The following is a 15622-nucleotide window of genomic DNA, read 5'->3' on the forward strand; positions in this document are numbered from 1 at the left end:
CTTTCACTCCTTCTTGAACTCCCTCAACTGTTTGAGAAATTCTTTTACTGTACTGTAACTTGCATTGAAAAATAAATGGGCGTGGGGGGTAATTGATTTGAAGTATGTGTTTACCATAATTACATTTCTGATGTCTAAAACAGACCAAATAGAAAGTAAGTAAAACAACTAAGCAAGCTCAGGTAGTAGTACAAAAAATAACTAATAACTAATTTGGTGGCCGTGTTGCGGCTGCGATTTAACTGGACAGCCGCTTGTGTGTCTCTTTTACTTGTATGCTTGTGTGGAACAGAGAGGTCCCCAAACGTACTATCTTTCTCCCGTTACTGGTGCGAAGTCGAACAATTGCCCCCTCCTCCCCATTCACCGATCACTTGTCGTTTCAAGAAAAAACATATCATGACGAGATATAAGTTATCATGAGTTCTTGGCCGCATAATGGATTGAAAAATCTTAACCAGTTTCTCTTTTTTGCTCTTGATAACTACGTTCGCTGTTACGGTGGTGTGTGCTGTGTTAAAAACAAGCACTCCCTTTTCGACCGCTCACCTGCTTATCGGCAAATTCGCTCGACTAACCACAAGCATCGAGAGTACAGGACATTGGGCTCAAGCTGCCGGGCATTCAAGAGAAATGGTAAGTGTTTTATTTTTGTATTCCCTTTTTACTTGCCTTCAATTTTCACACGGGAGTTCGAGCAATGTAAAATGAGCTAACTTTGTGTCAGTGTGGTGGAACTTCTCCAGGATGGTTGCCGCATATTTAATGCTAAGTTATTTGTTAATAAGCGGCCTGTACACGCGCCAGCGTCGAGTAAAACAGTTGAATCCATTAATTTGGTTTATTGTTTTTGTGAAATACACGTTATAATGAAGCTTCTAAAGTCTGTGTAAAGTAGAATGCACGATGAGTGCGAAAGAGAAAGAAGCAGAGGACAGGATGATGATGGATGATGATGATTAGTTCATCTTCCTTCCATTGTCATGCGGTTTACTTTTTTTTTTTTACATGCGTCATTGTACTTTTTTAGTATAGGCCTGTTTCGCGTAGGTGCTCTAGATATTGTTCATTGAGATACGGTATATTTTGGTAAAAGCCACATTATGACACAATAAATTATTTGATTTTTAGTCTGTTAAAACTGAATGACCAAACTGATTAATATGATAGCCCAATGGTTGTGTAAGCCAGGGGTTAAAACTATACACTGCAAATATTGGGGAGTGATATTTACTTGAAAAACTTGACAAGTTTTTTTTCAAGTAAATATTACTACAAATTATGCTATATGTGAAGTGTAGTGAGTTTAACACTCCTGGTAAGCAACACTTAAAATGTCTGAGGCTGTAAAGTGAAAGTAGTTCTGTGATCTGATGATCTTTGATTGTGTCACTGTTTACAGGAGGAAGGCACAGATTTCTTTTCCAGTGGTGACACTTTTGACGGCGCAGGTGAGTTGGGGGACGAAGGGGTGGTGGGGGCTTAGTGGTGGGGTAAATCTAATTTGTGTCAGGATAGGCCAGTAATCAATATCACTACAAAATGCGTTTGATAAACTGTTCAATTAATCAAAATCAGGAATAAATCACAGATCCCTGCATTCTCCGTGCTGTAGGCAGAATCTACAGCAGGGGTATTCAATTAAAAGTCACAGAGGCCCACTACTAAAATTTCTTCCAATCAAAAGGTTCGAATCAAAGTCCTACTTCCCTTATTGTCTAGCCCAGTGCTTCTCAATTATATCCTGTCACGCCCCTCCTACCAAGAAGAAAACAATTCGCGCCCCCCCACCAATTTTTTTTTACATTTTGTACTAATGTGCATGTTCTTTGTATGTTGATGTTAGATTGTCAATAAAATATCCCTTAACAAAGCTAAATTGATAAGAAATATAAATTTTAGGACTATTATTGTGAGGAGTTCAAAATACAGTACTCTGTTGTGCAAATATTGATGAGATGATAAATATTTAGTTTTTTTTTTTTTTTTTTTTTTTACCAAACCAAACACAGTTATTAAAATGTACATAATATAGAAAAGACAAAAATTAGAGTCAAAGGGCTCAAACTCGTGTTGTTTGAGATCGCCTTTTTCGGTCCTAAAACAATGCATCATTCAGCCATACCACGGCGGAAAAAAAGCATCCTCAGGGTCCCACGTGCCCCCCTCAGCATGGGCGCGCCCCACAATTTGAGAATCACTGGTCTAGCCTATGTTCACATTTTTATATAGTTTTAATATTTAGAGTAATTTTAAATAGAGCACACTTATATACTAAATATTTAACAATGTTACCATTAAACACATTTCCCAGTCAAATAAATATAAGGGGTTTATTTCACATTCAAGAAAATGTAAGCGGCTCCAGGTTAAAGGATTTAAGGGCGACACTTGCAGATAAAAAAAAGGAAAATATCTCCTGCAGAAATAAATCAACTGCTGAGCATTGAGTTAATGTCTTTTCCCGTTTTTTTCCTGAAATCAAAGAGTTGTCCGCCTAAAAAAAGGGAAGGCTTAGAATTTGGTTGATTATTTCACATACCTGGTCTTTGTGTTTTCCTTTAAATAATTTTTGTTAGCCGCATTTTAGCACTCCTTCGCAACTGCCCTGACTGAACTTTTTTTTTTTTTTAATGTTTGCCCAAAATCCATGAATGATACTTTTAGTGAACATTCGTTTGCATGCCGCTGGCTGTAAACGAAAATGGAAAATGTAAAAATCCGCAAGACTGCACTCAAAGTTCGATGTTTTTGCGTGCTCTCTCCTCAGACTTCAGCAGACAACTTTGAGCAAAAGAGCAGTGCCTTGTTTCGTAGTGGCACTTCGTGTTGGTGCGACGGTTTCGGAGCAAATGACGCACACTGGTTTTAAACCGGCTGAAGCCAGAATGAACATCAATTTCTCCGTCCATTCATTTTTAAAACAACACGCATCGACCTTGCTAACTTTTGAGCAAGCACTCTCTTCATGTCTGCTGCACATTTGGCAGTGGATCAGAAACAAAAGATTTGATTGGCTCAAATCAGTGACGCATTTACCGTAATAGAAGCGACCACATTTGCGAATGTAGCCTGAAAAAAAATTCTGTTCGTGTACATTTATCATAAATTGGTCATGGGTCCAGTCCGAACCATCAGTCAGTCCGCATCCGGACCGAGGTCCGCCATTTGGTTATGCCTGATCTACAGTATGGTGTTAGATTTGTGTCACAATTACCCGCACGTAAGAGGAACTTTATTTTGTCCTGCATTAGTCAGGACTTTCAACAACATCATCAGGACTGGACTCTCTTGCAGTCCACTTTCTTTGAGAACCACCAAGTTTGACATTGTGGAATTCCTTATTCCAGGCCTTTTTACAGCCTTTTTGCATCTTTCTGCTATAGCTGGAAAACGTTCACTTCAGAATCTTTCTTGTTTCTCTGTTTGACTTTTATTTCCGCTGTCTTTTCCCTGCGGTGCTTTTCCCTCGTTCATATTTCTTAGCTTCACTTTTGGAGCCAAGGAGGTAGTGGCGATCTGAAGAGCCCATTTTCATACAGTCTTTATTCTTGCACATGTACTGGTCTTTACACCCACCACCATGGACGTGCCTCTCAAGGCACATACATCATTCCGTTTCGCAATACCTTCTTTTTGGGCATGTCTTCAGACCTTAAACATTTTCAGTAGGATCTTGTCATGGTGTTTGTGATTCTCATCTCCACAAACAACACAATCATTTATGGATTTAGTCGCAGCATTTTTTGTGTGTGTTAGTTTGTTATCCATCTTGTCAGAGCTTTTATGTGCTTTTGAGATGCTCAAGTCTCTTGAGGTTATCCTATTGCTCATTCAGAAATGCAAGATAATAATCAAAATGATTGACTTACGTGACACTATTTTTTCGATTGACCATAAAGACAAGCTTTGCTTTCTTCACAAATTCAGGAAGCTTGTTATTGATGGCTTTTACCACAAGTGGGTTCTTCATCGCGCAAGGGCTTTCTCCAATGTTTGAATTACCTCAACCATATTCCTTGAGAATCTGACAGAAAACTACAACAAATAAAATAATGTAACAGATGGAATTGAGCCAAACTTATCCTTTTACTGAGTGACCTTTGTTCCAAGTAGTTGTGCATCTTCAGTGAAAGATGTTTCGTGTACTTAGCATGGCTGATCATGGCTTTATGTATTTTTATTGTCTCGGATGCGCTAACTCTAATAATTTTCATGGTGAGGTGAAAGTTTATAATAAAGGCACATGGCTGCTGTTAGCTCATTAGGAACCTGGTTAATGCTCTTCTCTCATGTGATTTCGTTGCAGTTGCTGATGTAATGGATAGCTGTCATGTTGAACAGAACGTAAAGGTAGGATATGTTATATTTGAGATCTTAAAATGGAAAGTGGAAATTAAAACATGAAAATTTTTTAATGAGGTCTCCCCGGCAACATTTTTTTCATGTTATTCTGTTTTGGTTTAATTTTTGTTTTAACAGAGAAAAAGACAGACTTACTTACTTTGCCTTTGGCTCTCAATTGGCTTTCAACCTTATTTTTGTAATGTAATCTAATTTAATTTCAACACATGGGGAAAACCTTACATTTGTCCAGCTGAGCAACACACTCACATTCCTTAATATTCAGCGAGCCTTTTTCTTTGCTAACTTGCATAATAATCTCTTTATACTGATTGTTTATGGACAAGTGTAACATTAATTTACATCTCTCTCTCTCTCTCTCTCTCTCTGTCTGGGGCTGAATGATTTTAGGAAAAACTTGTCATTTTTCTGACAGATATTACGATTGCGATTTTCTGCATAATGTACAGTGACATTTACAGACATTACAGAGCATGCCATTATACCAGTAAAAACAATAAAAGCTATTACTGTAATAATGCAAAGACACTTCAGAGATTTCGTGAGCAGGGCCGTTTTTTCCAAGTTTTTAAAAAATAGTTTTATAAATTTGTATTTTTGTATTTATGTGTAATTGTGTATTTGAAATGTATTTTTTAAAGCCCAAATTGTTTTACATTTTGTACTAATGTACATTTTCTTTGTACATAAATGTCAGATTATGTCAATGAAATCATTGTCCCTTTAGCAAAGCAAAATTGCTTAAAATATATACATTTGAGACCTATTATTGTGTAGATCTCAAAACCCAATACTCTATGGTGCAAATATTATTGATGAGATTATAAATATTTACTATACGTTTGACATCGGACCTCTTCGTCATGATTAAGTCATCCGTTTACGTGTTCCGGTCGCAGAGCGTCTGCTATATTGCTATTATAGCCGTCATCTTATTGTGTCTATGCCTAGATACGTACTGATTGCAAGATAACATTTATGTTAATTGCTGCCGGCTTTCCACCCTAACGCGTTTCTAACCAGACTTCTGTGAAAAGTCGACTGTACAACTAACGCTATACTTTGCTTTTTGTTTGCCGCCTCTGAGAAAACGCTACGTGTTAGAGCGGTCGTTTATTTGTCATTATACAGCTTGATGCTGCTGCTGTGCACGGACTTTCTTATAGTACAAATAAAGTCCATAGTCCAGCGGCGCAAGATAGCTTGGCGCTGCGCACTCAAGCAGGGGGGAAAGAAATAACTTTCGGGGCTTCGGACAACAGCACAAGGCTTTTGTTTCTTTTTTTTTTTTTTTCTTTTTTTTTTTTTGTGATCTGCTTCGTGAATGTGTGACGCAAACCGCAGCTTTGACGATCTCGATATTGCGTTGTCTGAGATTTCGGTCCCAAAACGATAAATCGTTCAGCCCTTTATCTCCCCATCCATCCATTTTTTTCCCCCATTGATTGCGGTTTATCTTCTCTTCCACAAGTTAACCAGCCCCAAAAGGTTTTTACATATTTATATTTAATTATTATTAATTTTAAATAGTAATACTATAATGTTAAATTATACAATACAACTTTATATAGTTTCACAACAGCGCAAGCTGTAACATAGCCTGTTATGTATATATAATAACATCTGGTGTATTGTCTGTTATACTTTCAAAATGCTTGAACTAAAATTCTAATAATTCCCTTTACAATTTTGGCAGTTGCAGGATGAAATAGTGGTTCCGCCCTTAACACGAGAAGAGAGTGTATTTGTAAGTATAGCTCCTATGTTCTTCAGAACATGCTTGTATTTGTAATTGTCAGATTTAAATGGAAGTCACAGGAGTCAAATTTTGTTTTGTATTGTCCTTTTTGTATTGTCAGCTTAATAAATTATTCTATTTTAGGGAAGACTTGTGATGTGAAGTTGCATCTGTTTTGATTCTTATGTCTCTGTCCTGTTGTAGTTGACCAAAGGAATGCTGGAGGACAACTCTGAAGTGTCACTTTCCAATGACAGCAGTGGGGATGAGTATGTACCAGCATCATCAGAGGCCAATTCTGACGAATCATCAGAACAAAGCAGAGATGAAAAAATACATTCCAGGGAAGAAGACTCTTATGAACCCCAGCTAAAAACAGGGACGCACGACAATCTGACGTTGTTTTCTAGCAACAAAGAGGATTTAGGGGTATCAAGATTGAAAATTAAGAAAAGACACAAAAAGAGCGACAAGAGATGCTCAAGTTTGAGTGAAGATGAAGATTCTAATGATGGAAGACTGAAGACAAAAAAAAGGCGCAAGAGTGACAAGAGATATTCAAGTCTAAGAGTGAAGACCAAAATAAGACCCCAAAAGCGTGATAAGAGTTGCTTAAGTGTGAGTGAAGAAGACAATTCAGGTGAATCAAGACTGAAGACCAAAAAAAGACAGAAAAAGAGTGACAAGAGAATCAAAATTTCTCGAGTAGAAGACGACACAGATGACTCTATGTTTGAAAGAAGAAAGAAAAAGACTTACACTAGATTTAAAACATCCTATCATAAGGCACGGTCTGATAAAAAGTGTGATTCTCCTGTTGTAGCTAATGTTACAAAAGTAGATGGATCTAAAAAATACCACCAGAAGAAAAACTACTGCCTTTACTGCAGGGAACCACAATCAAAAATTGCACGACACTTGGAACGGAAACATAAGGATAAAAGTGAAGTTGCCAATGCAGTGATATATCCCAAAAAGTCGAAGGAAAGGAGAAATCTGCTGGATCTCCTTCGCAAGCAGGGAAATCGAGCACAAAACATTGATGCACTCACGAAAGGAGAAGGGACACTGGTAGCTTGTAGACAACAAAGTGAAGGCAAGAGCAATCCAAAGGACTATCAGCATTGTTTTGCATGCTTTGGGTACTTCAAGCGCAAGTCTATGTGGAAGCATGCGAAACGGTGCGTGCTTGCACAAAGTGTTCGCAGAACATTACCGGGGAAAACAAGAATACAATCACTGTGTGCTTCTGCTCAACCAGCACCTAAAGATGTGAGCACGAAAGTATGGGCCCTAGTGAATAAGATGACTCAAGATGAAATAACCCTTGCTATTAAAGGTGATAAATACATCATGAAAGTCGGAGAAAAAATGTACAACAAGCACCGTGAAACTGCTTCCCAGCACGACAACATCCGCCAAATTATGCGAGGACTGGGGAGACTTGTGATTTTCGGAAGGACAGTGACCCCTCTAAAAACACTGGAGGATTATATTAATCCACAACACTTTGAACATGTAATTCGAGCTGTGAAATTAGTAGCTGGCTTTGATGATCAGATCAATACATTTGAGAAACCCACACTAGCTACAAAGCTAGGGCAAAGCATCCAGAGGGTTGCAGACATTATGGAGGCTGTAGCCCTCTCAACACAAAACAACGAAAAGAGGCAGGTGGTCGAAGAGTTTAGGCGTATGTACAGTCTAACCTGGAACGAAATGATTTCTTCTGCTGCGTACCGCACACTGGAGGAGAAGAAGTGGAACAAACCGAAGCTCATACCATTAGCAGAGGATGTCAAAAAAATGCACATGCACATGGCGGACAAGCAAAAACAATATCACCAGCAATTATTGTACGAAAAAAACTCAAGGAATTGGAGCAATCTTGTTAAAGTTATATTAGCACAGATAATCTTTTTCAACAGAAGGCGCGAAGGTGAAGTCTCGAAGATGAGCTTAGAAGTATTTATCACACGGGATAAGTCAACATTTAATGAGGATGTTGGAGACGCCCTGACTGGACTGGAAAAAAAGCTTTGCCAACATTTTGAGCGTGTAGAAATTCGTGGGAAGCGCGGCAGGAAGGTGCCTATTATCTTAACTCCTGCTATGGTGCAGTCTCTCGAGCTACTTGTTGAGGAGCGAAGCTCATGTGGTGTTGGTGAAAATATGTATTTGTTTGCTAGACCAGGGTTTGGAACAAGACTTCGTGGGTCTGACTGTATCCGGGAGTTGGCTAAAAACTGTGGGGCCCAAAGTCCTGCAACTCTGTCTTCCACTAAACTGAGAAAACAAGTGGCCACTCTTTCAAGAGTACTCAATCTCAATGACACTGAACAAGATCTTTTGGCAGACTTTCTAGGACATGACATCAGGGTGCACAGAAAATTTTATCGCCTCCCCGAAGGAACTTTGCAATTGGCAAAGATAAGCAAGGTCTTGATGGCCTGTGAACAGGGCAGACTAGGAGAATTTAAGGGAAAAAGCCTGGATCAAATCGTGATTTGCCCCAATGGTAAGAAAATTATTCTAAGGATAAGATGCCTTTCCACCTCTATAATTTAAATTCACTGGTATTTGACTTAATCTGCCTTTGTTTGTCACCATAAAGACCAAACTGACATAATGCAAGAAAGCTCTTCATCTCAAGATGATGATCTTGGTGCTGCAGCAGATATGTCAGGTATTCTTCTGATTTGTGTGCCAGACAAGAAATTTTTTTTGTAAATTAAAGTTATGTTTCATTGACGGTCGGTTTGCATGTAAAAATAACATCAGTGCCAAATTGAATGTTTGCCAGGAGGGGAACAGGTTAATCAGAAGAAGAAATGTGCTTCAAAACAGAGGCGGCTTGCACAGAAGCAAGGCTCAGCAGGTAAGAATTTTGCATGTTGATTACGTGTCCTGATGGTCGCTAACTAATATGTCAGTCAAATATGTCCGTCAGCTCTATTAACAGTAATGTTGCTGTATAACTTTCACCAACAGATAGGTGGTGAATGTTCCTGATCTAGTGATGCCCAATGGGCTGATAAACGGAACCAATATATCTTGAGAATTTCTGCCATGTTTTCTCTGCCTATGAGGTGTCAGTAGGCTAGACAAGCTATCTACATCATTTTGCTCCTGATTACTATTTTCCAGGGGAGGATCCTGGAAAAGGTGCTTCAAAGCAACAGCTTGGACAGAATCAAGGCTCTGGTGGCTAGAATTTTGTTTTATGTGTCCTGTGTTTCGACATGAATTTTATTGCTTTGTTTTATGAATGTTTCTGTACAGTGACGCTGGATGGGCATACAATTACAAAAGTTGCAGAGGCTCATTCTTTCTCCGAGGTCATTTTCTATGAATGTTTTCCAGGCGGAGCTTCAGTTCTTCGACAAAAACAACAACCTGGAGAAGAACAGCATTCAGGTGTGTGAAACATGGCTTTGACTTTTACATTTATGTCACTGGCTCACCAAACAATGAATATATTGAGCTGAAAATTGAGAATTTTGACTTGAAAATTAAAAAAAAAAAAAAAGCGACTCGCAAAAAAGAGCCCTCTTGCAACGAGCTAGGGCAATGTTACTCAAGTAGTGTTGCCCAATGGGTGGATAAATTGTACCAGAATGAAAATATTAACTCATGCCTTGTTTTCACCACTTAATGATATGACAATAGGCTAGTGATGCATTGTAAATGATTTTATTTCCCATGAATATTTTCCAGGAGAGGAACCTCCACCTCAGGATAAGAAAGGTGGACAACTTGGACAGAAGCGAGGATCACGAGGTAAGAATGTCCTATCATTTTTAGGTCTCCTGTGCCTTGTACATGTAAATTAAATTATTGTTGTAGAAGTTTCTAGACACTGTAACTGAATAGCAAGAGGGAAACAAAATGCTCATTTACCCTTTTCATGCCAGACACAAGTTACTACGTCCAGTCTCTTCTGCTCGGCAGGGATAGTTACTCATTGCATTGCCTTTGCCTTACAAATAGTGTTAAGATGTGAAAATAACCTCCTGATGTTTCATGGAGACACCCCTAAAGATAATGTTACGTCATTGCCGTTTATGTGGTGACTACAGTTATGACAAATGTGCACTTTTTGCTTTGTTTCAAGTGGAATTAAATTAAAGATAAATATAAAGCCAATACCGTGACTCATTACAACTTTGCAGATTCACGGACAATCAAACAGTTGTCTATGCCTGCGTGAAGCGAATCAGTAAAATCAAGGATGTACATATGTGAGCCGGCTGTTCAGATTGTGGTTGCTTTGCAAAAAATCCAATAGGACCACATATAAAAGCAACCCAGGTTGGATTTGAAAAAAATCTTAATCAGACTATCACAAAAAACAAGATGCAGGTCATATATGGGCAAAAAAAAAACATCCAATCCAGGTTGCATTTCTCTTCAATGTGAACCTAGTCAAACAGAACAGTCCAGTTGCAATTGATTCAATGCCTTCAGAATAAAATGACCTGCATGAATGAGAATATTCACAGGCAATGACCTGCAGATCACCCTGAGTTGACGTAAACTCCTCTTGTAGTTACCTAGTTTATCTGAGTAAAAGAACTTAAGAAGAAAAATAAGATGATAGCCTAAAGCTGGTGTGGTAGGAAAAGACAACAACAAAAAATGTAAATGAAATCGTACTGCACAAGTGAACAGTTCAACACCTAATTAACATGAAGTGAATTTTCCTTTCCTTTCCTCACCTTCCAAATGGAATGCCTTGTCTGTTTTTTTAATGATTAATTCAGAATCCTCTTTTGCTGGTAGCATCAACAACAAATGTGTCGGCTGTGATTTGTTTGAGAACAAAAAGAAGCTATCAATAAGGATAAATGTATTGTGATGTATTTATTTTATATATTATAAAATATATATTTTTTGTAATATCGTCGCAGCCCCGATTATATTCACTGACAACCTATTCAGGTCAACCCAAGTTCTTGGAAAACAATAGGCACAGAGACTACACCTATTGGGCAGGGAGGAAAGTCAAGAATGTCTTTAATTTCCAAAGTATCTGTGCTTTAAGTGTTTTTACTCTCTTTTCAAGGTACGAATCGACCCAAACGAAAGTGGTCAACTGAAGAGGTTAAGGCTGTTGAACACTCTTTGATGGACTTTATACGCACGGGTAAGACCCCGGGAAAAGCAGACTGCGAGAGATGCATCGCAGCTTCCCCGGGAGCCCTTGCTGAGAGGGACTGGAAGGCCGTTAAATTCTATGTCCACAACAGGATTGTTTCTGATCAGAGGCTATAGACACAGGTCACCACTACTTTCTCGCTGTATAATGTGCTGCACACACTGTATAATGTATATATTTATTACGTATAATAAATGACATCCTTTGATGACATAATAAGTCGGTAGGAGAAACTGCAGACTTGTCTCAAATTTGATCTATTTACTTCATTTATTATTTTTATTATTCATATTATATTATTCTTTTATTTAGTGGTTGCTCTTTTGTAACTTATTTTAAAAAAACAGGTGTAAGTGTCATCATACCGTCGACATCAATAGGATAGTTAATTTAGTTTAATTTAGATCCAACATATGGCTTACTTTAAAGAGAATTGAGCTTTAAGCCCCTCACTGCGCGGCTAACATTTGCAACTTGAGCAGCAAACGTTTGCTTTTGCTGTTGAAGGAAGCAAAATGCTTGTTCATGTCAGGGTTTATTTAACATTTGCCAAATGTGGTACTGTTAAAATACATTGTCCACACCCAAGTTGAGAGATGTATTTAATTCTGGTGATGCCAAGGAAGTGTTGTCCAAAAAAGGTAGGTATTTATTTGGGGGTTTTAAAGGTTATATTCTTAGGTAATATTGTGACACTGTTAATAAATATATATCTATTTATCTATCTATCTATATATATATTAATTCGGGGATGTCTCATTTGTTCCTATGATGTCTAAAAAAGGTGGTCTTAAAAAGGTAGGCATTTTTTGGGGGGGTGGTCTTAAAAAGGTAGGCATTTTTTTTGGGGTGGTCTTAAAAAGGTAGGCATTTTATGGGTAGTCTTAAAAAGGCAAAATCTAATGTTATATTGTGATACAATTAAAATAGATTTTTTTCCAAGTTCAAGGATGCCTTTCATTTGTTCCTGTGATGTCTAGAAAGGGTGGTCCTGGAAAGTAGGCATTTTATGGGTGGTCTTAAGAAGGTAACAAATGCAAGAAGGGGTGTGTGTGTGGGGGGGGGGTGCGTGTGTGTGTGGGTGTTTGTCTTTGCACTATTGTGAGGACCAGTATCTGACAGCACAATCATAGCATGGGGAGCCAAAACCTGGTCCCCACGAATTTAACCATTGATTTAGTCATAAAATGACCTAAGAAGTGTCCTGTCAAATTTTCAAAGGTAGCCCCAAGATGCACAAAAACCAACATTTTTGTGTATAACTGTGTTTGCTCTATGCTGCTCCTAGTGGCCGAAAATGGTACTGCACCCACACACAAAACACACGCTTACACACACAAAAAAATCAGTTCTTAATACAATGCGGGGACACCTTGCGCAAGATGGCTACAGCACACACAATAATTTAGGTTTTCATGCATTGTGGGTTCACCTTGAGCAAAATGGCTGCAACAGGAAGCGATCTACCTAACTCAAGATGGCAAAGTCATGGTTGAAGATGTGATTGAAATGTGAACCTTGAGCTCATCTAGATGATGGTCTAAGAGCTGTCAACATGGAGTACAATGCTACCAACAAAGTAAAAGGAGCCTTACGAAACATGTTCCTGCTGAAAGTGATAAACTGCACAATGTGATTAGTATGTCAAATCAAGTCAAATTCATTTGTATAGCCCTTAAGCTCACAAAGTCTCAAAGGGCTTCACATGCCCACAATCCACATCCCCTGATCTTAACCCCCTGGAGGGCAAGGAATAACTCAAAAGAAGTATACAGGTACCAAAGGATGTTGGTTTTTTAAAAAAGATTACATTGACATTTACATACAATATTCACTACATGGTAATGAAAGCTGAAGAACAAGCTTATGCCTACCCCACCATACAAAATAGTACAGCAGGGGCATCCAAACCTTTTGCATCAAGAAACTCATGTTAACACAAAAAACAGAAATACTATGCAGTAGAAATAAATATGAAAATAAGAATCATCCCTACAGTACAGCTGTCTTCAATCTGAATTCATTCACTGTGGTGTTTGTAAATGCGTTTGTGATGTGTCTTTGCTTGTGTGAAGCACATTGTGCCTTGCGAATGAAATGTGCTTCATAAATTAAGCTGCCTTTCCTTACCGCTTGTTCTGGACTCCATAGAAAAATAAGTTTTTAATGTCAATGTTACATTACTGGGTAGATAAAAAAAATCCAATAAAATGGAAAATTTCAGTCAATAATGTTTGTGGTTTAAACTATTAATCCATCCATTCATCCATTTTCTACCACTTATCCTGGGATGGTTCATGGTGGCAACATCTTTAACGGGGAAGCCCAGACTTCCCTCTTCCCAGCTACTTCTTCAAACTCTTTCGGGGGATTCAAAGGTGTTAGCAGAGAAATTCCTCGGGCCCCCTGCCAGTGAGACAAGTACGGGATGCCTCACCAAGGAGGCGTCCCGGAGAAATCCTAAACAACTGCCCGAGGCTCCTCATCTGGCGCCTCTCAAGTTAGAGGAGGAGCAGATCGTCTCTGAGTCCCTCCTGGATGACCAAGCTTCTCACCCTATCTAAAAGGGATATGTGGAGGAAACTTATTTTGGCCGCTTATATCCAGGATCACATTCTTTCGATCACGACCCACATCTGGTGACCATAGCTGAGGGTAAGATTATAGATCGACCGGTCTATCGACAAGGACCAGAATTCCTGGAAGCATTTTGTTTGAGTTCGGCAAACTTCTCCCAAGCCTGAATTTTTGCTACGGCGACTGCCACAGGTGCATTTCGCTTGGCCAGCTGGTACCCGTCAGCTGTCTACAGACACCCACAGGATACACTCAGAAAGACACCTTCTCCAGCTTGTCGGCATCCCGCTCCACTGAGGTCCAACAGCGGGTTTGGGAATTGCTGAAATGACATCTACCACGACCACAGCTCAGATTGGATGCTTCAACAATTGACCCATGAATCATGGTCCACTCTGACTCAATGTCCCCCGATTCCTCCAGGACATGTTCAAAGTTCTGCTGTAGGTGGGAGTTGAAGCTCTTTCTGACAGGGGATTCTGTCAGAAGTTCCCAGCAAACCCTCACAATAGATTCGGGTTTGCCAGGTTGGACTGACGTCTCCCACAATCGTCAACGCACCACCAGGTGTTGATCAGTTGAAAGATCCGTCCCTCTCTTCACCCGAGTGTCCAAAACATGCAGTCGCAAATACGATAACCACAAAATTGATCATTGAACATGACATGACAGTCACAGAAGTCCAATGATTAAAAATTTTGTGGATCAGCACAAACAACATTCAGGACCCGCCCCCGAACTGAAGGCGGAGGGAGGCTTCACTCTCGTCCACTGGGATGAACGCCAATTTACAAGCACCAACCCAGGGGGAATAAACCCACACCTGCCCTGGAAATATCACATTGGGGAACTCCAGAGTGGAACAGAGTCCAAAACCCCTTGAGAGGACTGATACCAGAGCACACACTGTGTCTGGAGCCGAGTCCGACTCTGTCTGATTCTCAAATAGTGGGGGGGCGCGGTGCGATGCTGAGGGGGGGCGTGTGGGACCCTGGGGGACATGTTTTTTTGCATGGTTTTGGGACAGAAAAAGGCGATCTCAGACAACGCCAGTTTGAGCTCGTCAAAGCTGTTTGTGCCCCTAGTTCACGCAGTACTGGTTTTAAAAAAGTGTCGCCCTGTCACGCAGTACTGATTAAAAAAAAAAAGGGTCGCGCTGTCACGCAGCACTGATTAAAAAAAAAGTGAAGTGATTTCTTTCGCCGCTCCTTAAATGCCCCGCGCCAAGCTATCTTGCGCCGCAGCACAACGGACTTCATTGGAACTATATGTAAGTCCGCGCACAGCAGCAGCAACAAGCAACGTGATGGCAAATAAACAACACTGCAAACAAGTAGCGTTCTAAATGAGGAGGCAAGCAAGGAGGCGCTAAGCGCGCTAATCGCTAAAATGAATTGCTTCGATGGACGCTCGACTTTTAACAGAAGTCTGACTCGAACCGCGTTTGGGCGGAGAGCCAGCAGCTATGAACAGAAATGTTGCATTGCAACCATTAGTTATCGAAACAAAATAAGACGACGTCTACGTGAGCAATTTAGTAGATGCTCTCAGGCTGGACCACGGAAGTGGCTGACGTCATCACGACAAAGAGGTTCGACGTCAAACGTATTGTAAACAAAAAAAAACGTATATTATTAAAACTGTTGCTTTATGAAGAATTTTTGTTTAAAATCCCCCTTGCTCTTTTTGTCTTTTCTATATTATGTACGTATTAATAACTGTTTGATTTCTTAAAGTTAAAAAACAAAAACGTATAGTAAATATTTATCATCTCATCAATATTA

The 15622-nt window shown here is 39.5% G+C and overlaps 1 protein-coding gene across 5 annotated transcripts; it reads left to right on the top strand.

Moving 5' to 3' along the window:
• Window positions 1-435: 435 nt before the first annotated feature.
• On the top strand, window positions 436-11413 carry LOC148315553 (uncharacterized). 5 transcript variants are annotated; one of them, XM_088287478.1, is made up of 8 exons: window positions 436-636; window positions 1403-1451; window positions 8718-8789; window positions 8907-8981; window positions 9251-9307; window positions 9386-9520; window positions 9821-9883; window positions 11169-11413. In XM_088287478.1, the coding sequence occupies exons 1-8, from the start codon at window positions 634-636 to the stop codon at window positions 11375-11377; spliced, it is 663 nt and encodes a 220-aa protein (XP_088143604.1). In that variant the 5' UTR covers window positions 436-633; the 3' UTR covers window positions 11378-11413. The 5 variants fall into 5 exon arrangements, with proteins under 5 accessions (XP_088143604.1, XP_088143606.1, XP_088143603.1 ...); XM_088287480.1 differs by having other exon boundaries at window positions 600-636; window positions 9251-9268; window positions 9467-9520; window positions 11169-11339; XM_088287477.1 differs by lacking the exons at window positions 436-636; window positions 1403-1451 and adding an exon at window positions 6623-8621.
• The last annotated feature ends 4209 nt before the right edge of the window (window positions 11414-15622 follow it).

This window comes from Idiotropiscis lumnitzeri, unplaced genomic scaffold (assembly GCF_059441095.1).
Source record: "Idiotropiscis lumnitzeri isolate Australia: NSW breed Sydney's pygmy pipehorse unplaced genomic scaffold, RoL_Ilum_1.0 HiC_scaffold_102, whole genome shotgun sequence".
NCBI lineage: Eukaryota > Metazoa > Chordata > Actinopteri > Syngnathiformes > Syngnathidae > Idiotropiscis > Idiotropiscis lumnitzeri.

What these genes read in the sequence shown, in the direction of transcription:
- LOC148315553 (XM_088287477.1), top strand. Translation starts at nt 6,833, where the DNA reads ATGTTTGAAAGAAGAAAGAAAAAGACTTACACTAGATTTAAAACATCC. An exon ending in TGGACAGAATCAAGGCTCTG is followed by an intron (nt 9,308 to 9,385) that starts GTGGCTAGAATT and finishes GTTTCTGTACAG; the next exon opens with TGACGCTGGATGGGCATACA. An exon ending in TGGAGAAGAACAGCATTCAG is followed by an intron (nt 9,521 to 9,820) that starts GTGTGTGAAACA and finishes AATATTTTCCAG; the next exon opens with GAGAGGAACCTCCACCTCAG.